Consider the following 23,362-nt stretch of genomic DNA (forward strand, 5'->3'; position numbering starts at 1 on the left):
CATCATCTCTGTGTGCTCACATCCCCTAACGAGTCTGGGGACAAAAGCCACTCATCTGTTACCACTGAACTTGTAGAAATAATGTCATCTTATTTCTATCAATCTGACAAAAGCAACCATCCTGTCTAGGGACAGGGGAACATGGGACACTGGCACCTGGCTAAGCACCCTAAACAAGGTGCTCACGTGGGGCTGGTGGGGGCACACTTCAGTTCCCAGCAGCACACACAACCCTCCGAGCTTCCGGAAGCCACAGAAAATTGGACTCACATTCCAGCGTTGCTTTTTGAATCAAGGCCAACTCCGATAAGCCGAATGGAAGGCAAGATTCTCCCAGCTTCGACTCAGCTTGGGCCTGGCTTCTGGAGTTCCCAGGAGCTGCCCTGTCATTACGGCCACTTCACCGCTTCCATCTGCCTTGGTCTGTTGCCGCTGTAAACAAACCAACCTGCCGTCCCTCTGGGCAGGGGCTGTGACACCTCCCTGGTCGCTGCCATCCCCAACCATTTGGGGGAACCGTAAAGGCGACTGTGCTGGGGGCTGAGCCCCAGCACCAGAAGACTCAGGAGCCAAAACAGGTTTTATTCAGATCTGTGGTTGGTTACAAACTTGATGTTTGGTCACAGGTCCCAGAAGGCCATTATTCTGAGTTTACATGGAAATACAAAACTCGACATGTAAAATTTGAAAACTTAAAAACAGAAACAAAGGCTTGGTTTAAAATTGCTGTTGAGATGTTTTCCCTGGTGCGTCACCCGGATGAACGAAAGTGCCTGAGACCCTGTGGGGAGGACTTCTGACCATGAATGCGTAACTGAACGTTTAAATGTCATCAAAAAGTTAGGGCCTTTGCACCTCATTTTACTGAAGATACAAACAATGCCTGTGACCATCTTTGGTTGCAGCCCAGACGATGCCCAACTCCTGGCCGCGTCCCCTCCGCCCACAGAGTATGAGTGCCTATCCCAACGAGGCAGTGAGGCTGGGCCACCACCAAGCAACGTGCTTAATGGCTTGGGGACGGGGAGGGAGCCAGAGGTGAAGCACCATCCCACCGAGCATCTGTGCTCCCGGAGGATCTGTTCTCCTACAGAGTGGAATTGTATGGCCCAGCCTCGGAATTGCCGGGACCGCGTGGAGAATGACCTTCACTTTGCCAAATGTGATGGGAGGTTAGGAACCAGAGAACCACCCTCTAACTTTCTCAGGAAACTCCAGGGTTTTGGATTCTTCTCTGGAACCAGAGGCTGAGCTACTGTCCTGCTGTCGCCAGGGAGAGGAGACTCGCACCCAGTCTGCCAACCTGACGAACAGCGAGGCCCCACCTGGGGAGCACTGCCTCCCAAGCTTCACACAGCTCGACCCAGGATGGTCAGAGGAGAGAAAGGCCTCGAGAGCCATGTCACTGCAGGGCCCGGGGACAAGGGAAGCAGAGAGGAGCAAGCGGACGGGTCCAGGGCTGTCCTGTGAGACTAACAGTCCTGTGGATGCCATGCTCGTCCTTGCCAAGCCTGGACCACATGCCTCCTGTTTTAGCTTCTCTTACGCATGCCTCTGTGGCTGCAGGAAAATGCCCCGTCACTCAGAGGTAGCCCCAGGCTCAAGAGAGGGGCCGCGTGGCCCTCTTGCTGGCTGGGCCAGGGCAGCGCTGGGCCGAGGTCAGAGCTGATGCAGCTTGCTCCGCTCGGTCAGCAGCGTCATGGCCACAGCGTAGAGGAGGTAGCCCAGCACAAGGAGCAGGGCACAGGCCAGGGGCCCGACACAGAACAGGGAGGCCACGAAGAAGGCCAGAAGCAGTGAGAGCAGCGTCCGGTAGCTGCCCAGGAAGCGCAGGCTGAGCCTCGGGCCCCGGGCCCGGCTGACTGTGGACCCCCGCGCCACGGGGCTCAGCAGGTGCCTGCCCGTCAGCCCAGGCTCCATGAGGTGGTAGCGGCAAAAGCTGCCGAGGAAGTCGGCCCGGGAACACAGGGCTGCCATCCGGCCTGCAAACTGGGGCGCAGACAGAGGCACGGGCAGTGGGCACGGGCAGGGCCGCACGCTCACCCAGCCTCTCCCCGAGGGCCACCCGCCCCCCGGCACTCACCCTGTGGTTGATGGCGGACGACAGACGGAAGAGCATGCGGACCAGGCTGGCGATCTCGTAGCTCCGGATGGGCTGCAGCTCCAAGTCCCCCTGGTACTCGATGTCAAACCTCCGCAGCCCATTGATGATCTAGAAGCAGGATGAGAGGCGAGCCCCAGGGGAGCCTGGGCCAAGCGGGCAGGCCCGCAAACACACCCGTGTAGACGCGTCCAAGACAACGGGGGATGGGAGGAGCCCTCCTGGACCTGGACCTTACCTGGTACCGGCCTAGGGGCGTGAGGATGAGCCCGTCCTCTCCCACGATGCAGTCTGGAAGCTGCTTCTTCCCGTTCTCATCTTGCGTTGTCCCCAAGGCGAGCGTGAGCTGGGCGAGCTGGGCCTCGCTGAGCTGTTGGGGGGTGGGGGTGGGGGGGAAAAGGCTCTGGGGAAGCTGCGCTGCTTCCTGCTTTCACTTTCCGGGTGAAGGGACGAGATGGGGCTTCAGCCCTGGGCCTCGAACAGCGACCGCGAGGGGACCCAGACAGGACACCGCTGGTACAGGCTACACCTCCCACAGGCTCCCACAGTGGGGAGGGGGCGCGGGGGGCAGACACCGGGGAGGGGACGGCCCCCACGGCTCGTACTCGGAACATCTGGCACAGGTACTCCAGGGCCTTCTCTAGGTACTCGTCTGTCTTGCGGACACTGTCCTGCCCCATCTCGTCCAGGTCGTTGGCTGGGTAGCAGCCGTTCGTGTCTGTGGAGCAGAAGCCCAGCCATGACAGAAAGGGGCGGCCCGGCGTGTTCTCCCCACACTGGTCGGAGATGGACTTGGCAGTCTGCTTGGCCTGCGTGATGAGCTGAGCCAGGCGCAAGACCTGCGGGGCGCGCGGGCCGGTCAGCCAGCTCCGGTGGGCCGCTTCGTGCCACCCGGCCACCAGGAGACTGGCAGGTGGCCCTGGGGCAGCCCCCAGCAGGCCGGGACGGGCCAAGGAGTTTTTAAGACTAAGACATGCATATTCTAAATGTGAAAGCTTTCCAACAAATGTTGCCTTTAGTATCAGAAAAAAATTAAGACCTCAGTGAAAAAAAAAGGGTAGGAGCCGAGCAGCGTCCGTCCAGGTGACACCCAACCTTAGCTCCCCGCCGCAAGGCGTGTGCGCCACCGCCCCCTGCAGTTCCCACAGCCTCCGGACGGCCATGTGGCCCGGGAGAGCTGCAACTCACCAGCGTCCGGACCTCGGGCCCAAACATCGGGGTGTACTTGCAGTCCTGGCCCTCCAGGCTGTAGACGTGGCTCTTCACCTTGAAGGAGGTGTCGGTGACGGCCGGTGGCCATGTGGACAGGAAGCTGCCGGTGAAGGGGGGCGCCGTGAAGAGTCGGTGCTGGCGGTGTGGGATGACGAGCTCGGGCTCCAGGAACAGCTGCTCCCCTGGAGAGCACGACACGAGTCTGGCTTCAGCTTCCACGGCACCCAACACCCCGTCGCCACCGGCAGGCTTCCTGAGCGCCTGTGGAGGCTCCCGAGGCCCCTGCAGTCCCCACCAGTCTCCGCGGGAAGGCCGACGTTCACAAACGAAAGCCAGAGAAGCTAACGCCTGAAAGAGCCACCTAAGACCTGACTGGAACCAAGACTGCTTTCTGACGCCACCACCGAGTCACCAGGGAGATGGAACTCTGCACTCTGCCTCCTCTCCCTCTGATACCCCCACACCTCCCGCCCAGCATGCCGGGCCTCAGACCTGCCCCCCGGCCACTGCGCACCAGGAGCCCCCACGCCACCTTGGCCAGGCCGCCGCAAGCCTGTGAGGCACACGCAGGGCCCGTGGGTCCCTCTCTACGTACCGCCCCCCTCTCGCGAAGGGCTTACCTTTCTGGATCATTTCAGCCAGGTTGGGCTGGGCAAAGACTTTGGCCACTCGGAACACCATGAGTGCGTTCTTGGGGCTGACCAGGTCGGTGCGGAGCGCGCGGCTCAGAAAGCCCACGAAGAGCTTGGTGTACATGAGCAGGTTCTCCTGCACAAAGGGCGCCCTGGGGACCCAGGCGCTGCATCAGGGGCCACACCTCCCACTGCACCCCACCCCCCTTCTTTGGCTTTCAGACTCTCCCTAGCCATGACCTCCTGGTGGCTGAGGGACCAGGGAGGCGGGGGAGAACCAGGTCTCCTGTGGATGACATAGTCCTCCCCAGGATGAGGCCCTTCCCAAGAAGACAAGGCCTCTATGGCAGAGCACTAGTGAAGAAGGGTGGTGGGGGTTGAGGGGCAGTTTGGGGGTGGGTGTGAATGGACACCTGAGTGGACAAGAACAGCAAGGGGACAGCGCAGAGGAGAGAGCCACCAGCTGTTTCTGCAGGAGATCAATCCCGGGGCCCAGGCAACACAGCCCAGTCAAGGGTCAAGGAGGGGGTGGCCTGTCCCACCCTGAAGAGGTCCCCCCCCAACCTGCCAGGAGGACAGCGTGCCAGGGCTCACCATCTCTCCGACACACACCGGGGCTGGCAGTCACTGGTCTGAGCCTGCTTCTCGGGTGCATACCTCCAGGGCTGCAGGTAGCTCAGCCACATCTCCAGGACCTGGTGAGACACGTGTGTGCTGAGGGCCTTGCAGCCGGCACTCTGGTAAGCTGTGGGGCTGGGGTTTTGGGCCAAATCCTTGGGTGGCCTGGAGCCCAGCTCCCGGGAGGCAGCTCGGGTGAGCAGGGATGAGTCTAACTGTGGGACTTCCCCTGGGGGTGCCACCAGGTTCTGGCCTCTTCCCACCTGCTGCCCTCGGAGGGCCCAGGAGGGAACTCCACACACCTTCCCACGATGTTTATTTTTTTATTTTTATTTGGTTAGAACGATTTTTTAACGTGCACGTAGCTGACACACAACACTACATTAGTACTAGCCCCTGTGACATCGAGGCCCTCCAGAAACACGGAACATGGAGTGCTTCCCCCCGATGAACGGGTCAGGTACAGCTCGGTGAGGCTGGGAACCCACCCGGCATGGACACCTGGGGTCAAAGTCAGGGCGCACAGAGTTTTTCTGTACCTGAGGGGTGGCTCTGGAAATTCAAACGAGCAGAACGTGAGCCCCCAAGGCCTCCTCACCAGGCCTTGGCAGTAACAGCTGATCCCTCCTGCGTTCACCCCACGGGACCTCCCTCCTGGGGCACACATAGGGCAAGGGCGGCGAGATGGGGCTGACACTCACAGCTCTGAACGATGCATCCAGGGGCCAGTGGCCGAAGCAGTGCTGCAGGAAGAGGTAGAGCTTCTGTTGGACAAACCTCGGGACGGCGGCCCTGCAGGGGAGAGGAGGGGAGAGGGTCCCCTCATAGGCGAGCCCAGCGTCTCCCGTTTGCAAGGGCCAGCTCTGCCAGGGCGAGCGGGGGGGCACTCCCTGGAAGTAAGGTCCCCTACTTTTGGCCCATTTTTCAGAAAAAGAAACCAAAGTTCAGAGAGGTTAGGTAATGTCCCTAGGTCACACAGCACACATGTGGATGATCTAGTGAGGCTCCTGTGACCACCTCTGCTTGGCTCTCCAGACACAAGTCACCTGCTCTGCTGGCCCCAGTCAGCCTAGGAATCAGACCACCATCCCGGCTCTTCTGACGGAGGGAAGGAGGAGCAGAAGGGAAGAGGGGGGGAGGGCGCAGCACAGAGCTCAGTCTCCAGTCACAAATGAGCCACTTTGCGGTGAAGGGGCTCCCAGCTCACGGGCTTTCCTGGGCGTTCCGAGGAACGTGGTCACTGTAGAGCTCCCACTTTGCCCACTACTGGGGAGGAGGGCACAAGACAGGGCAGCAAGATGAGGCCTCTCTGGCCAGTCTGGCTCTTTCTACCAAAGAGGGCAGGCCTCGAACGAGAGGCCTGAGTGGGGGTGGGGAGATAAACCCAGGGTGATGTCCCACCTGCCCCACCCTGCAGAGGCCTCACAGGCCATCCCCTCACACCCCAGGGACAGGTCACTGCGGGCAACCTGTGTGCAGGACGAGGCAGCGGCAGCCAGGGGCACGGGAGCCCTGCACACGGCCCTGTACCCACCGTTTGAACTCCTCCAGGGGGCTGGTGGCGTGGGAGTGGGCGGAGGGAGAGACCTGCTCGGGCTTCAGGCTGTTGGAAAAGGCGTGCAGATGCTTTAACAGCAGGCGCACCACCAGCACGTGCTCCTCGGTGGGCGTGAACGACTCCTAACGTTGTGGGGGGGGGGGCAGCGTCAGGACCCAGGCCAGTCTGGGGTGGGGCCCCCAGGTCTGGCCATATCCCGCCCAGAACCGCTTCTCCCCCACAGGACACGTGGGCCACCCCCAGGGCCCTCCCCGCACCTCATTCGCTGGCCCCGAGACCTGCTAAGAGCACCTGCAGGCCCAGGCAACACACCTGCGAAGGGCTTCACTGTGGGCTTCAAACCCTTTTGTACCCTCTGTGGCTGACTTGGGTCTCTGCTGCCCATTCAAGTCCTCAGGGGGCCCCACCTTCTGGCCAGCGAGAGGAGCAGCAGGGGGCGAGGTAGGCGGCATCCCCAGCCCCCCGCCCCCCAGATCTAGACTCCGGGTCTCCTGCCTGCCTCCCAGGTGTGTGGAGACAGCTCCCTGGGGCCCCTGGCTTCCCTTTTCAGGCAGAAACGTTCCCCAGTTCCTTCTCCCACTGCAACCCCGACCACTCCCCGTCCTAGACCCGCCAGCTGGGGACTCGGCCCAGGGTGGCCCTTCTATTGCTAACGGACCTGTGGTCAGCACGACCCCCAAGACAAGAGCACTCTCAATCTGGTGGGCTGAAGTTCTGATTCACCAAGTAGGCTCTTTAAGACTCAGACCTGAGAGGACAGCCTGCCTGCTGGCTGTGCCATGACGGAGAACAGGGTGGTCCCCTGACTGGCAGAGGATGGCACCAGCAGGCCCCAGGTACCTGCCAGCTCTGGGGTGCCCAGGCATACTCCTCTCCCCACAGTCACCAGCCCCAGGCCCCTGGGGCCTCCACAGACTCGACGGAGGAGCTTTCGGAAGCCTAGTCCGGATCCCGACAATGTTGCGGCTGGCAGAGGCCATGCCTCCTGGCACGGCCCAGGCACCCAGCCGCCGCCCCGCCACGGATCTACCTCCACGGGCCCAGGCAACGCACCCCACGCCCAGTGTGCCCACGCAGGGAGCTACGGGGCTTTGTGAGAGCGGCTGCTGCTTCTCTGTGTGTTTAAGTCTTTGTGTGATGAATTTGCATCATTTGCAGAAAAAAGTGTAAGATACTTTCACAATAACGAAATTTCAGAGGGCACTGAGGCCAGGCTGTAATCTAGCCCCTGTGCCCCCGGGGGCCTTCCCCTTTCTCCTTCCTGGGCCCTTGCCGACCCCGCCACTGTCTCTGCGACAGAGGACAGAGCATCCGCGCTGAACCAGAACTGCGCCCCCTCCTCGTCCGCACAGGCCCTTCCCGTCACGCTGGAAGCCCCTCGGGCTGTCTTCCCGCTGGGGGAAGCCAAACCTTTCTTCTGACCGCCTCCCCCTGCCCCCCCGAGCCAAATCCCCACGGGAGTCTGGCCACAGCTGCACGTGGCCTCCTCCAGGTTCGTGCCCCTAGGGACATGCTCCCAAAGCCTGGGCCATTTCTTACTGGGCCCAGCTCTTAGCTAAGCAACCTCCCCTGCCATGGACGTTTCTCCAGGGATCCTGCTCTGAGCCAGGTGAGACCTTCCCCAACACAGGATGGAGTACTACCCGCTTCTGTGCTCAGCCCGCCCCTGCCGGCCCTTCCGGGACCATTCTCTTCCTTCTTCCCAGCAGTTGCTGCTTCTGAGCGGGAACCCTGTGTGTGCTCACCACCCCATCCCAGCAAACTGATTTCTCATCTTGCGTTCAAGTATCCGGTTAAGTGTTATTGTGTGCTCCCACTGAGGGCAACTGGACAGACCCCTGGCCTTGAGCATGGATCTAGACGCATGCTTTCTGCCCAGACATCGTGGTGGTCATCTCGTGAATCGTGAGCTACCAGACTCCATCAGCCCTGAAACAGCCTGCAGGTCTGAACCCCACCTATCAACCTCAAACCCGTCCACACCGGTGGTCCCTGCCTAAAGCAGACCCGTCTCCACGAGGCTCTCACCCACTCTTGCCCGCCTCTAGAGGAGCGCCCAAGTCCACAAGAGGCCAGGGCCTGGTGTGCTCAGGAATCGACAGCCTCTCCAGGCTGGGGGGCCGAGCCCTTTCCTCCCCGCCCCTTGGCCTCACAGAGGCTTGGGGTCGGCAGAGCCGCACCACCATGAGCCGAGGGGTGTCCCTATGCTCAGTTAGGTCCTGAGCGCCAGGCCTGCACTGCAATGGGGAGGGCCGCTGCAAAGTCCGCACTATTTCCACTCCTCCGACCAGGGCCAAGCACAGAAGCCACCAACTCCCTAGAGCATGCGAACTCTGGTTGGCCTGGGGCTTGGCCAGGCCAATCTGGTGGCCCCACCCCCCAAACCTGGGCTAATCTGCCAAGCTGAGGGCCAAGGCAGGCCAAAGATGGCCACTCGCCACCATCCCCAACACACACTGGCCTTGCTCTGTCTGGAACTGGTCTGAGTCACCCCAGCCGGCCCCCGGCAGGCCCCTCGCTTTACCACTGCACTGCCATGCGCTCCATGGCTCACACCACAGGGCAGGGGTGAAACGGAACAATAGGAGAGCAGCCAGTACTTGGTAGGCGTGGAGGGCCTGGAGGCTGGGCTGGGCGGGGCTGTGGGGGGCGCTGGACACACTGAGTCGGTAGTGCAGAACCTCCAGCTGAGAGACAACAAAACAGAGAAGCCGAGAAGAGGCGGGGAGGGCAGAGGGCAGGGCAGAGGGCAGGGCAGGGGACAGGAGGGGAGAGACCGGGAAGGGGACAGCAGGGAGAGAAAGACAAAAATGAGCCCAGAAGTGAGGAGAGAAAAAAAAACAAAAACAAAACAAAAGCACATCAGTGACAATCCACACCATCAGAGCCCCGCAGCCTCAGGCCAGTGGGACGCCACCCTCTCAGCAGCCCAAAGGGGCCCTGCCTGGTGGGCAGACCAGAGCCAGGCCTGAGGGCCGCTCCTCCACCTGCCAGGCAGAGACGGATGCTCAAGGTCACTTGGGCAGCCTCCTCCACGTCACTGGGCCTGAAGGTCCCTCCAGCTCTCTGAAGTCGGCCTGACTCACTTTCCTGCCAGAGGGTCCTGCCCTCCCCGACCCCCGTGTGTGCGGCACGTGCATGCTGCACCCCGCCAGGACCCCGGGGGCCTTGCTGGGACACATGCCAGCCACCAAGGCCCTAAAGGCCCCAAGGCTCAGAAAAGAAACTTCTGAGGAGCCCATTCCTAATGGAGACCTCTCTGCTCAGGAAAAAAAAATACGTCATTTATTGGACTTCCCTGGGTTGTCCCAAAAAGAAATTTACCAAATTGATATATGATGTGGTCACTTCCTAGGTATCAAAGATCCAATCAGTGGCCCCTCCTGAATGGTTCTCTCTGTGGGGGCTGATTCCCAGGGTGGCACGGAGGCGAGCAAGGCTCAGCCCACGAGGGCTAACGCCCTCCACACCCCACATTCCGGAAATCGTTACAGGTGGCGCAAATACTCATGGTTTCGAATTCTGAGAGATCCATCTCTCCCACCTCATCAGAACTCCCTAACTCCGGACACACAGAGCCCTTCACTAGTCCCAACAGGCCCCCGAGAATCTGGCCATGGCCACACACACCCAGAGGCAGCTAGAACCCTGAGGCTGGGACAGCCTGGGACATGGGTGACGACAGCTGAGTTGGCAAAGCTGTCCACTCCCAACCCACCGTCTGCCCTCCCCGCCTGCAGTGACAAGGCCTGGTAAAGCAGTCCCCCTTCAGCCAAGCACAGCGCAGAGCTGGCCCTGGCACACGTCCTGCCCGGTGAGGGCCACGCCTCCCACTGAGTACCATGCTGCGTGCAGGAGAGGTCAGCATGCGTGCGCCAGGCCTTGAGGAGACGGGCGCAACCAGAGACACGAAGAGCAAGGGCAGGAAGGAGCACAGCAAGGAGGGGTCTGCCCTTCAAGGTCTTCCTCTGGGCCAGACCCCGGGCTTAGCTGCAGCTCAGTGGGAATCGGGGAGCCCACGGTTCCCTGCTGGGGACCTGCCCAGTCTACAGGAACACTGGGCAGGCCCCACAGCGGCCTGCAGGAGTGTGCGGACTTCAGCGACCAACTGCCTTTCCAGAAGCCCTCCTCAGTAAGCTGGGGTGGAGGAGAGGCCCGGGCTCTATGGAGCAGGCATCCACTCTGGACCCAGGCTAGGCATGGAAGCACTGCGGGACCTCTTAGAGCTGCACTTCCTGCATCTCTAACGTCAGGAAACAGTGACCCCAAGGCCAGAATCCCACACGGCACAGCACAGGCCTGGGTAGATAGTACAGAGCCTCAGAAGGAAGAGACCTCCGCAGCTGGCTTTCTCCACTTCCCACACACCAGGTTTACTAAGGTTTTGTTGTCAGCCTCAGTAGGAGGCAAAAAAAAAAAAACCCCAAACAAACAACAAAAAAACACAAACCCTCTCCGGATGCCTGGTGGGGGTTTCCCAGTTGTCCCCCAATACCAGCCACTCTGAGCAGCTCTCACCTGCCCTCTGGTCTGGCCAAGAGGAAGCAAACGTGGGGAAGAAGGGGAAGGCCCCCCTGCCCCAGCAGGTCCGGCCCACCACTCCTCCCAGGTGACAGCCAGCCTAGAGCACCTTTGTGACTGGCAGATCTGCTAAAGATTACAGCGAGTGTGCCCGCACTAGCTGAGAGGACAGAAGGAACAGCCAGGAAGGTGATGCAGCAAAGCAGCCTCTGCCTCTGCAAGACCAAGCCACATGCACAGCGGCTGAGTGAGCCCCTCAGGACCCAAGGCGGAAGCCCGGCCCCCTGACCACCGTGCACTAGCCAGGAACGTGCAAGTCCACTCTGGAAGCAGGAGTGGCAGCGCGGGTCCTCAGTGACGCGAGGGGCCCAAGGAGTCCCGGCTTTCCCTCCGTCCCATGTGGTGCCAAGGACAGAGATTTGGGGTACTCTGCACTGCACTTTAAGAGAGCAGCAGTTGGGGGTGCTCCCCAAACCAGTACTCAGCAGAGAGCAGGGAAGCAGAGCTGGTTGCTGAGACTCTGCAGCGGGAAAAGAATTGCTCCATGCTGGAATCGCAGAGGGAAGGTTACAGGGCACCCGTACAAATTTCAGGCCCAGAGAGTCTTAATTCTTAAGGAATCTCTCAAGCATTCTGTCTGGCATCAACAAAAGCAACATCTAAGAGGCAGCCCAGAAGCGCACAGAAGCCACGGATGGCGCAATGGGTCACAGGCTGAGGCTGCCCCCAGCAGGGCCCCGGTTCGCGTGTTTCAGGCTGTTTCATGGAGTGTGAACCTAGGTGCCCGCCCTGCCTCTTATTAAGCAGACAGAGCCGTTCTACCCTGACGAGTCCACGGGGCAGCCGGCCCCCATGGGGGCAGCTTGGGCACCCAGGGGAGCGAGGGCTGCCGGATGCCACCTCAGCAGGAAAGCAGGAGGCGCTGTGACAGTAGAGGGGACAGACCTGGCTGTGACTCCCAGAGGCATCCGTGACTCTCCTGCCCCCCCTACAGCGCCACAACCTCATCCATTCCGGCTGCCAGGGAGGGGGCTCTGGAAGTAGCAAGGGGAGGACCCCAGAGAGGATAGGCCTCCAGCCCTCACCATGGAAGTCCACCACAGAACCAAACCCACCTGCTGTCCAGCACTGGAGTAAGGGGTGGTGGTGAGTTTCTGCCTCCCACCATCTAGCCCTTGAAAACTAGCTGAGATTAAGGACAAGAAGTAGCAGGTGGACTAGGGACACCCGGGCCAGAGCAGACAGGGACGAAAATGTTCGGCAACATACCTTGGCGTGAGGGGACTGCATTTTTTGGTACATCTCCAAGGAATAATGATGAAGCCACATTTCCACAAAAACCTGCAAGAGAGCATTGGGTGGTCAAATGATTTTCATCTACGGTGTTGTGACCGTTCAAAGGGCAGTTCTTTTCAACAAACAGTGCTGGGAAAACTGGGTATCTGCATGCAAAAGAATGAACTTCCACTAGAAACAATAAATAACTCAAAATGGATCAGAGACCTACATGTAAGAGCTAAAACTATAAAACTCTTAGAAAAAAGCGTGAGGACAAAGCTTTATGACATTGGATTTGGCCACGATTTCTTAGCTAAGACTCTAAAAGCACAGGCAACAAAAGAAAAGAGATCAATCGGACTTCATGAAAATTAAAAAAATTTTGCATATAGAAGTCACTATCCAGAGTGAAAAAAGCCACCCACAGGATGGGGGAAAGTATTTCCAAATCATGTATGTGAGGAGGAATGGATATCCAGAATACATAGACAACTCCTACAACCAACCCAACCACAAATAAAGCCACTCAATTCAAAAATGGGCAACGGACTTGAACAGATATTTCACCAGACAACATACAAATGGCCAATAAGGACACAAAAAGATGCTCAACATCACCAACCATGAGGGAAGTGCAAATCAAAACCACCGAGAGACACCACCTCACATCCATTAGGCGGGCTCTAATCAAAACCAGAACATCATGGGTGTTGGCACGGCCATGCACCCCTGGTCCCCTGGTGGGAACGTTTGACGGTGCAACCGCCAAGGAACACAGTACGGTGCTTCCTCAGAGCATTAAGCAGAATTACCACACGATCCAGCAGTTCCGCTTCAGGGTATATACCCAAAAGAATTGAAATCAGAGTATCTAAGAGATTTTTGTACATCCGTGTTCATAACAGAACTATTCACAATAGCTAAAACATGCGAGCAACCCCAGTGGCCATCCACTGATGAGTGGAAACACAGGAAGTGGTAGATCCATATGACACAGTATTATTGAGACTTAAAAAAAAACTTGGCAACGTACTACCACATGGATGAACCTTGACGGCGCTCTGCTACACAAAACAAGTCAGTCACAAAAAGCATTAATTACCATATGATTCTGCTTCTATGAGATCCTACAGGAGTCAAAATCATACCCGCAGGAAGCAGAATGCAGAGGGCCAGGGGCTGGGAGGAGGGGGTATGGAAAACTTCTGTTTAATGGGTACAGTTTGTTTTACAAGATGAGGAAGTTCTGGAGATTCCTTCCCCAACAACATGAATATATGTAATTCTACTCAACTGCATACTTTGATGGTAAACTTTATGTTATGTGTATTTTACCTCAATTCAAAGAAATTTTTTCCTCAATAATTAAAAAAAAAGAGTGAGCATTAGCCTTCTGGTCCAGAAAACAACCCTCCAGCATTTCTGCCCCATAAGCCCATGTCCTGGCCACAGGCCCTCCTCATGGGCTGGCACAGCCCAGAATCCACATTAGCTGGGGGCACCTGAAGCACCAAGGCCCCTCTGCGAACAGGGAGGCTGAGTCCAGCCATCCAATCTCCCGGTGTGGTCTCAACAACGACATGGAGACTGCTGAAAGTGCAGCAGCCCATACACCAAGAGTTATGTACGAGGCAGGAGGGACAGAACCCCATCTTATCCATGTGTCAGGCTGTCAGTAAGTGATGCTCGTGGCTACCAATTCCGCCCCGGCGTCGAGAACCAGCTGAACCTCTCCAAGGTGCATTTGGAGAGACAGCCTGGCCTGGGAGGGAGCCAGCCCAAGCCTGCATGAGAGGCTGGAGCCTGCACGAGGGCAGACAAGGGGCCCTACCACCTCCCATGTGGATCCCCCAACCCGGAAGGGATAGGGGCTGCCAGCCAAGCAAGGTTAGAGGCTTTGTAAGCCTTTTCTGGCCATTGTTATAAAAACACTACTGGTGCAGGGGCTCAATATCCACCCAAATGAGGAGGATCACAGGAAACCTTTCCAGCATTGTGGGAGCAGGTCAGAGACGTGCAGTGTGGGGCAAGCCTGCATGCACACGGGTCCAGTGGAAACTGAGCAGCACTCATACCACCACGAGACAAAACCCCACAGTGAATCCTGGGATGAACAGCACTGCCAATGACATCCAGGTTAGACAGGTGGGCACGTCACAGCAGGAAAACACCAACAATTTAGAAGCACTCTCAGGCTGAGGGCAGTGTTTAGGCCTCTGCCCCCTGGGGCGGAAGGTGATTGGGCAGTTTATTTTGAAACAGAAGACGAGAAGGGTTTCCTCACTCTCACCTGGAGTAGAGTTTCAGACCTCCAGATCTCATGGGATGCAGGGTCTGCGTTCACAGACGTCTGATGAGAGATGTGTCGCTTCAGGAGGCTGGTGTGGTGGAGGCCATAGGAAGCGAAGGGCATGGCTGGCGTCCTGAGGGACACACAGAAACAGGCCTTCGTTAGGGGGTCCTGCTGGCACAACCAGGGGCGATATGAACGTGAACATCGGTGGCAACTGTAACCATTACCACCTGCTGAATCACAGGACGGCCCCCAAATCCACTTCCCTACTGCAGAGCGTGCACTGGTCAATGTAAGGGATGAAAGCACACAACCACCCCTAGGCAACCATCCTATTAATAACTGATTTGGCTGGCGATAATCAAGAGACACTAACACCACTGATAATTACATAGTCTCAATGTATCTTCCCAACAAATCCCTCTTGCTAATTAACTTGGCACAAAGTACCCATTTAATTTTACAGTAGGAAAACCTAGCCAACACCCCCCTGGCCCAGTGATCAAGACAATGTCACCAGCACACAGACTCCATGGCCGCTGGGCCTAATCGCTAGGAAACACCAGAGAACTTGCGATAAGGGCATTCTGCACACCCCTGGGCTGCACCAGTCAAAGGCATCAAGGTCAGGAAAGATGGGAAGCCGGAGGGACTGTTCCGCACTGAAGGGGGACCAGAGGTAACTGCACGCAGCGAGTGAGCCTGCGCTGGATCCCAGCCAGGCGGCAGACGTTAGTGGGGTAGCTAGGGCAGCCCGAGTGGGGTCTGAGGATGAGACGCTGGCCTGGCAGCGATACCGATTTCCTGATTCAGATAAAAGTGCAGTGGCTGTGTAGGAGAATGCACTTGCTTTTAGGAAATACACTCCAAAACATTAAAAAATAGCAGGTGTTGTGTCTATAACCTACTCAAATGGCCTGGAAGAAACATGTACAGATAAACAGAATAAAACAATTCAGAAAGGTAGAAGAAGGATCTATGCAAGTTTTTTGTTATTCATGGCAAGTTTTAAGTCTGAAATTCTAGGTTAAAATAAGCCAACACAACTGGGCCCGGAAAACAGCTTGGCACCTGAAACCTGCCTCTGACAGGGCGTGAAGCTGGCCAGCCCGGGTCCTTCTCGGCCATAGCATTACCAATGTCTGTGCAGCCTCTCCCGACTTGCACGCCCCCATCTCCTCCTTTCAATCCCCTTTCCTCGGGGGCATTCCTGTGCCAGCAGGAAAGACCCCACCTCCCAGGGAAGAAGGTGCACCAGCGAGGTTGAGGAGGGTGAGGAACATGGGTGGCAGTTCCCGGGTCACAAGTGTCTCCTGGGGAGAGGCGGCCAATCGGCCCCTGGCTAAAGGCCTCAGTTCACCCTCAGGCTGAGGCGGGCTGCACACTCCCTTCCTGCACGGTCTAGCCACAGCCCAGCCTGCTTGGATTGGCACAAAAGGCTCTATACCCCAGGACCTCTGGCTCAGGCCAAGACCTCATCCGGCAGCCTACACAGATTCCTCCTGCTCTTACTCCTCCTCACATCAGCCCTGCTGTGGCCTGCCTACAGACCCTTTCCCTCCAGCACCACCTGCCCAGTGCGACCGATCAGCTCTGGTAACATCACTCTGAAACCCCTGCCACCGCTTCTGTGTGGGACTTGGATGCCACATGTAGGGAGGGCTGAAATGGGCAGAACACAGCCCACTCCCAAACCAAAGCCAGGCCTTGTCCATGGGGCCACAGGACCTGCTCACTGCAAACCCAGGCCCAGACATCCTCCTCACCCCCGCCCTCCGGTCTGTGCCAGGGCAGCTGGGGTTGGGGGATCTCAGGCCTAAGAAACATTGGGGCACCCGGGACAAAGAGTGGCACTTCTGTCCCTGTGAGCAATGCCCACTGCCCAGGCCACTCCCCTGTGGAAGGGCCAGACTTTACAGGCTAGCTGCAGGGATGGGCCACCCTAGGCCAAGAGCCAGGGCAGCCAGAGAGCCTTACCTGGGAGCTGGTGAGGGGCTGGGCCCCCCGGGACTGGAGGAGAGCGGGGGGAGCACACTGCCTTCTGTGGGCAGGAACCATGACAGGTACCTGTCCACGAGGATGAAATAGGCACAGTCTGAAGTTCGTATGTGGAGAGCCCCAGGGAGTGGCTGGAAAAGCAAATCCGCATTGGTGTGTGGCTCTGTGTGCCGTCCCCTGGCTGCAGACCCCAGCAGCCTCAGGGCTCAAATCAACGAGCCCTGGGACATGGGCCACATCCCAGGGGCCTGACCACAAGCACCCAGGGTAGTACTGGGAGACAAGTTCCCACCACAGGGGGCCTGACTAGATCCCAGAGTCCTTTTTAGCATGCAACCACTTCCCACAGGAAGCCCCCCAACTACCACTCGGGGTGCCCAGGTCAAGTGTGCCCACCGGCCTGTCATCCTGAGTGAGGATGGCTTGAGCAGCAAAGGCTGGAAGAGGATGCAGAGGGCAAGCCAGAGAAATTCGAAAAGACATGGACGATAAAGAAAGTCCTAGGCCACAGCCCCCACCCTCCACAGGGGTTTTGGTAAAAAGCTGCTCAGGGGCACCCCTCCTGTACCTTTTGAGTGATGAGGCTCAAAGCAAAGAAGAACATGTAGTACTCGAACGGATCTGATGACAGCGTCAGGGGGCAAACGGGCAGGGCTACTGGGCCACCCCCAGCACTGTGTCCCGGCCCCCCATGGCCTCCCCAGCCCTGCGGGGCTGACAAAGGATACTGAGAGCCAAGTTCAGGCCGAGGCCCCCCGTCGGGGGGAACTGGACCTTGTTGTGGTACAGAGGGCTGTCAGGGAGCACACGCTCCTGGATGGACGCCTTCACAGGGCCCTGTGGAGACAGGGAGTTGGGTTTGTGGGCAGGCTCCGCAGGGTGCCCCCGTGCAGTGCAGCCTTTGGGAAGGGCTGCTGCGGAGGCGACCAGCACACGGACCCTGCCTGGGGGAGCACTGCTGTCCTCTGGGTAGCGCTGGAGCAAGAGGGCCTCCACTCAGAATCGCTCACACTATCCTCAGGAAGATCCCCAAACAGCAAGGGCAGCAGCTGTGTGTTTCTGAGCCTCGTCAAGGGCTTCAGGCTCCCCCATCTCCTTTGCTTCCGATATCCACCAAGCAAATCACCCCTCAATTTACCACTGAAGGACTGGAAACTCAGAAAAACAGAGCAACTGGTCACACAGCCGTGCCTGCCACTCAGCCAGGAACAAACCAGGTCACATAGTGCCTTCTCCATGAGCAGAGTTGGGAATGATGCCTCCTGGACCCTGAGCAGACACCATGGCGTTCTCTTGCCCATGGCTGCAGCCCCCAAGCCCTGCCCAGCACCCACCACCGCAGCTGCTGTGCAGGGCGCTCTGCCCTGAGCACGACGCTCACCCCACGGCTTACTTACAGGCAGGTAGGAGACAGGAAAGTCAAACTTATAATCTTCAGCCTGAAGCTTATAAACCAACTTCATCATTGGGCCACTGAACATGAAATTAAATCAACAAAAACAAAGCAATGAACTGTAAACCATCTTGCTTTGATTGTTTCTTAACTTTGAGAAATATAGTGCTTTAAGAATGCGATCACCATGAGGAAACATCCAGCCCCTCTCAGGTGACAAACCTACCTACCCAGGGTCTAGAAATTCCATCGCAATGCTGTATTCCACAGGACTCATGCGTCCCTGTAAGTAGCGGAGGTTCCAGCCGACAAGGACACCGTCCAGGCTGCCAAAAATGCTCTCCACCAGCCATGGGAAGATGGCATGCAGCTCCTGAAATGGTGTTTGGGGGGATGGCTTTGACCAGTGCCCATTGCTGGGCTGTGTGCCATGGGGGCCTCCTGCCCAGTCCAGCGCTACACCCCAAGTTGTCCACCTCCTTCACTGAGTGTGTACACATGAACTGGAAATTTCCAGGGTGAGAATCTTTGTCCAGGCTGGCTTCCTGGGCTACACTTACTACTTGATAATTCTGGGTATGGCTTAAATAAAATATATATTTTCAGTGTGAAAACCAGGGTTTCTCAATCTTTTGGGCTGGACACGTCTTTGTTGGGTTGGATTGTCCTGTGCAATTTGGGAAAGTTACCAGCGTCACTGGCCTCTACCTACTCTATGCCTGTAACACCCTCTCCTGTGTGACAGCCAAAAATGTCTCTAGACATCGCCAAGTGTCCCATGCAGGACAGAAGCACCTGTGGCTGAGAACCCCTGGTTTACATGTTGACATGTTTAAATGTGTCCATAAATGTGTCCAATACTAGGTCAGGCCTCTTTGCAGGGCAGTGCTCAGAGTTGGGAATCAGGGGCTATGAGAATGTTTTTCAAAGACTATATGAGACATGCCCTAAAGAGATGCGAGCAGAACTGTACCTTTGCTGGAAAATCCTCTATGACTTTAACCAAGTCTTGGCACCGCTGTGCAAAGGGCTTATTTATAGAGTCAGCTTTCAGGCTAGCCTAGAAGATAGAACAAACCAAAAAAAAAAATCATGAGCATATTTACTTGGCAGCTGTTTTCTGGCTCAAATCAAAACAGAAACCCAAGTGATAGGTAGGAGTCAGACACGCCATGGGCACGGCTCCCCAGCATCTCGTGCATCAGGTCATGCGTGTGTCAGTGGCCTAAAGGATGCAACTAGGAGAGGCGGGGGTCCTTTGCTCTCCAGACAGCCAACTCTCAGGCTTCTTCCCTGCACCCTCTGTCAGGCATCCCCAGTTACGGCAGGGTACTACACATTTTCACGACAGAAGTGACTTCCACCCAATTTAGAGCAGGGGGTCAGCTCCAGGGTCAGCCCCGCAGCCAGAAGAGGACCCTTATTGTGTGGGGCACCCCTCACAGACCACAGAGTACTCCCTGAGTGTATACACATGAACTGGAAATTTCCCTGTGATGACCACCCGTGATGACACCACTGTGATCATCAGTGAGGATGCCCAACAAAACAAGGGAGACAGCAGAAGCCCTCTTAACCAAGCTCTCCTCTGTTCAGGAGATAACGAGCCAAATGAATTCATTACCTCAAGAAACAAGGCAGGCTAGAAATGACAGATGGCTTTAACCAAATGTCGACACTAATCATGAAGGCGATGGATAAGCCAGGGAACATTCAAGACAAGAATGAAGGAAATCTACCCAAGGTCGTGGGGTGTGGATTAAGATCAGGAGGAAATGCGAGAATTTGAACCAAGAGGGCTTTGCCCAAGGCTATCTAAGGCCTCAACCACCTCCAAATGAGGGTGTTGTCTCAATCAGAGATAAAGATCTGGGCTGTTGCAGCCACGCACTGTGGGAAGGTTCCCTGCATGCCTGGCCTCTACCCACTGAATGCCAGTAGCACCGCATGTGTTGGCTCTAGAAGGGGCACCAAGGAAGGATGTCCTTCTGAATAAACGTTTACAAAAAGTATCTTTTGGGAACTGAAATAAAGAATCCTCACACCATGGCTATCTGCCTCACATGTAATTTCCCGGCGTCATGTTTAATACTGAGAGTGCAGTCCTGCCAATTTCCAATGATGACAGTTACGATTATTAGAATACCCCGTGAAGTGTGTAAAGATATACAAGATGTGGAAATTCTGATGTATATCCTTTCAAAAGTAGTGAAAATGGATTTGAATCAACTTACCTTGTAGGTGAGAAACTCATCTTGTAAATGAGAAAACCAGGGCTCAGGGGTTCGAGTAAACCCAATGTCCTACACCGGAAGGGGCCAGGGTCAAGTCTAAGGATTCTAACCCCCAGGCCAACTTCCTTCACATGCCCTCAAAAAACCCCCAGCAGAGGGGCACCTGGGTGGCTCAGATGGTTAAGCGTCTACCTTCGGCTCAGGTCATGATCTCAGGGTCCTGGGATCGAGTCCCACATCGGGCTCCTTGCTTAGCAAGAAGCCTGCTTGGCTCCTTGCTTAGCAAGAAGCCTGCTTCTCCCTCTGCCTGCCACTCCCCCCGCTTATACTCTCCCTCTCCCTCTCTCTCCGGCAAATAAATAAATAAAATCTTTGAGGGGGAAAAAAAAACCCCAACAGAAAGTTCAGGTCAGGGGAAAGAACTCGCAAGTCCCTGAGCTGTAGAACAATCATCATGCTGACATTCCCACAGGCAGCTGGTACTTACCAGCAGAAAGCTGGGCTGCTGCAGGTGAGGGAACGCCATAGCAGCCTCCTGGGGGCCGCTGACAACGGCCGTCTTAGGAAACCACTGTGAAAAAACAAAGGCGACATCTCAACATCTGCCACACAGCGGATTATATTGCCTTACAACGCCCAGGGGAGTATTTGTATAATTCAATACACTCTGCACTGCCGAATTCCAGGTTTTATAGAAATGCCGGTCTGATGCAGTCTGCAATGGCCAGCTTCAGAGCCAAGTGTGCAGTGGCGAATCCTTGGTAACGCTTGTACAGCACTTGCTGGGTGCCTGCTTCTAAGGACCCTCTGTATATCTCCTCATTTAATCCTCAGGGGTAGGCAGAATTTTAAAGATAGCCCTCCAAGATTCCTATCCTTGGGTATTCAATCAAATGCTCATCTAGGTATTATGAAGGAATTTTGCAGATATGACTGAAGTCTCAAGGGGGCGGACCATAAGATACAGAGCAGTTCCAGCTGCCGGCCAGTAAGGAAACGGGGACCTTAGTTCTACAACCTGAAGGAACTGGATTCTGCCAGCAACTTGAATAAACTTGGAAAAAGATTCTTTCCGAGGGCTTCTAGGTAAGAACAAAGCCAACCAACACCTTGATTTCAGTCTTGTGATATCCTAAGCAGAGAACCCACTGGAGCCTGCGTAGACTTCTGGACTATATAACTCTGAAATAATAAGTGGATGCAGTTTTAAGCTGCTAAGTTTGTTAAGGAAAAATAGAAAACATATATCCTCACAACGATCCTGTGAGGTCAATACAGATAAAAAGAAGTGGAAGCAGAGAGGAGATAAGCACTTGCCCTCACTTAGCTGGTAAATGGCAGAGCCAAGATCCTAATACACAGACCTCTGAACACATCTTCCAGAGAGACAGGTATGTCACCTGTGCTCTATGAGAATGAATGGAATGAATGGAGGGGATGAGCAAGCTCAGCCGAGGGAGTTTTTGAACAAGCCATCAGAAAATCAGGAGCAACTCTCTAGATTCCTCTCTCTCTCTCCACCCAGGTCAGAAACTGAAAATAGCCAGATGTGGACTGAACAGAAAGGGAGCCTGCCTAGTCCCACTGATGATGCCTTCCTGGCACAGCTCTGCCCACAGCATGAGTAAGGGTGCTGAGGTGGCAAACAGAAGTGTATGTGGATGAGGAAAGACTAGGCGCAAGGAAGCTGTGAGGCAGTGGAGGAGTTGAGACGAGATGTGAATCCCTGCCTCTTGACAATAGAAACACCTCCAGGGTTTTTTCAATTCTCTGCATGACACTAGCTATCAAATTCAGTTTTAAGGAAGACCTCAAAGGCCTCAGTCCTGAACCACTGTGATTAAAATGACCAAAGCAAAATAATCAAAGCAGCATAAAATCCTGGCCTGTTTGCAAAGGGCAAAGCTTTAGAGATGATGAGGTGGAAGTACCTCCTTGTTCAGAGGAAGCCTGCACTGGCATCAGCTCAGGACTGAGGCCCAGAGGCGCCAAAGCAAAGTCTTTCCGAGAGAGGGCAGTGTCTCCTAAGGCCCTGTTCTCTAATCCTACCCCAGCCAGGCTCCTCCATCACACCCTTCTCCACTATGTACCAAGTGTTCCCTTCATCCGCCACTTTACAGCCACTTTCTTCAGTGGGTCCTTCGGATCTTTTGAGGTTTCTTCTCAGAGTAGCAACACCAATCATGCCAAGCAAATCACATTACTGCCAAGGCCTCCCTCTGGCTGCGCTCTGAGAAGCAGAGAATGCTCCCATTTGCTGCTCACAACTGCCCTGTGAAGTGAGCATCGGGATCTCCATATTACAGATGAAGAAACTGAGGCTCAGGAAGGTCGGCCCACACAGGGAAGATGAGTCGGGTGAGAATCCACACCCGGCTCTTCCTCCCACACAGCTTGTTGAGCCTAAGGCCCAACTTCAACTCGAATCTCTCCTTCCGCCAACTCGTTCAACGAACGTAAACCGGGCACCCACCAGGACGGGGTGTGCGAGGCGCGCGAGAGGGTGGCATGAAGGCGCAGCCGGGCCCTCGGTTTCCCAGCCGGCCGGCCAGACAAGGGGCACACACACCAACGCCCGGCCCGAGGCCTGGCTCGTTCAGGAACGGAGATGGCTTCGGCGGAGGTTCGGGGGGACATAAGACCGTCCCGCACACGGCTCCCAACACTCACCTGTGGGACCCATGAAGTCGCTCGCCTAAGGGACGAAGACCGCCATTCGGCTACCCGGCACCGAAATGTCGTCATCAAGCTGCGCCTGGCGTCACGCCTCCCCTGGCCTGGCGGGAAACACACCACCAACTCGGCCCGCAATTATCTCAAAAGGCGCGTGCGCAAAGTGAAGGCCGGCCGGGTTTATGGGTTACATCTCTGAAGGCGCGTGCGCAGTGGGGGCAGCAGCGTCGCTTAACCCTGAGTTCTTGGACTGTAGGAACTGTAAGAAGCGCGCGTGCGCATAAAGAGAATGTTTAGTAGGGTCCTGGAGGCGCGCCCCCTAATGGGGAACGGGCGCAGAATAATTGTACCCTGCAATGACCTTCTTCTGACAGGCCTTTATTGAGCGCCTACTATATGGCAGGCACTGCGCTGGGGCTGCTGCCCAAGTGAGAATGACCAATGCAGTCTGACCCTGATCGCCCAGAAACGTGTCTCTGCGGTCAGCCTCGGTATCCCCCACGCCTAACACATCTCCCTATTGTGGGATCACTGAGTGCAATCTTCAGGAAAGAATTCTTAAGACTCTTGGTGCAACTTAGTAAGTTCATTGAAGTAGCACAGGGACAGGGCCTGTAGGCAGAGACTGCTGCACTTTTGCTGTATGAAGCTGGTGGTTATATGCTTAGTGTTCGATAGGCGGAGGAGCCGTGCAGGGAGTATTGGATCATAAATGTCTTCTCGGAATTTCTAGTCCTAAAGCTACTTTCGCAAGATTTCTCTGGTGCTTATCGTTCAGCTCGATATTAACTGGCAGTCATGAGACCCTTTAAGAATGTAGCAGCCAGTACTTATTGATCCTTATCAAAACT

The 23,362-nt window shown here is 56.2% G+C and overlaps 1 protein-coding gene across 3 annotated transcripts; it reads right to left on the minus strand.

The window, feature by feature from the left end:
- Nucleotides 1-562: 562 nt before the first annotated feature.
- On the minus strand, nucleotides 563-22,674 carry SMPD4 (sphingomyelin phosphodiesterase 4). Of its 3 annotated transcripts, XM_025857290.2 has the most exons (20): nucleotides 22,509-22,672; nucleotides 20,326-20,409; nucleotides 18,578-18,664; nucleotides 17,835-17,977; nucleotides 17,609-17,684; nucleotides 16,940-17,048; nucleotides 16,780-16,832; nucleotides 16,191-16,342; nucleotides 14,211-14,343; nucleotides 11,912-11,983; nucleotides 8,722-8,808; nucleotides 6,098-6,243; nucleotides 5,265-5,355; nucleotides 4,540-4,640; nucleotides 3,934-4,097; nucleotides 3,290-3,495; nucleotides 2,707-2,940; nucleotides 2,340-2,471; nucleotides 2,084-2,212; nucleotides 563-1,989 (listed from the first exon to the last, which is right to left on the minus strand). In XM_025857290.2, the coding sequence occupies exons 1-20, from the start codon at nucleotides 22,581-22,583 to the stop codon at nucleotides 1,660-1,662; spliced, it is 2,604 nt and encodes an 867-aa protein (XP_025713075.1). In that variant the 5' UTR covers nucleotides 22,584-22,672; the 3' UTR covers nucleotides 563-1,659. The 3 variants fall into 3 exon arrangements, with proteins under 3 accessions (XP_025713075.1, XP_025713076.1, XP_025713077.1); XM_025857291.2 differs by lacking the exon at nucleotides 20,326-20,409 and having other exon boundaries at nucleotides 22,509-22,674; XM_025857292.2 differs by lacking the exon at nucleotides 8,722-8,808 and having other exon boundaries at nucleotides 22,509-22,671.
- Between the last annotated feature and the right edge of the window lie 688 nt (nucleotides 22,675-23,362).

This window comes from Callorhinus ursinus, unplaced genomic scaffold (genome assembly GCF_003265705.2).
Source record: "Callorhinus ursinus isolate GAN/ISIS: 27379988/994484 unplaced genomic scaffold, GSC_fseal_2.0 scaffold110, whole genome shotgun sequence".
Lineage (NCBI taxonomy): Eukaryota > Metazoa > Chordata > Mammalia > Carnivora > Otariidae > Callorhinus > Callorhinus ursinus.

What these genes read in the sequence shown, in the direction of transcription:
- SMPD4 (XM_025857290.2), bottom strand. Translation starts at nt 22,583, where the DNA reads ATGACGACATTTCGGTGCCGGGTAGCCGAATGGCGGTCTTCGTCCCTT. An exon ending in TAGAGGATTTTCCAGCAAAG is followed by an intron (nt 17,978 to 18,577) that starts GTACAGTTCTGC and finishes ACACCATTTCAG; the next exon opens with GAGCTGCATGCCATCTTCCC. An exon ending in AGGCCCTCCACGCCTACCAA is followed by an intron (nt 6,244 to 8,721) that starts GTACTGGCTGCT and finishes CCACAACGTTAG; the next exon opens with GAGTCGTTCACGCCCACCGA.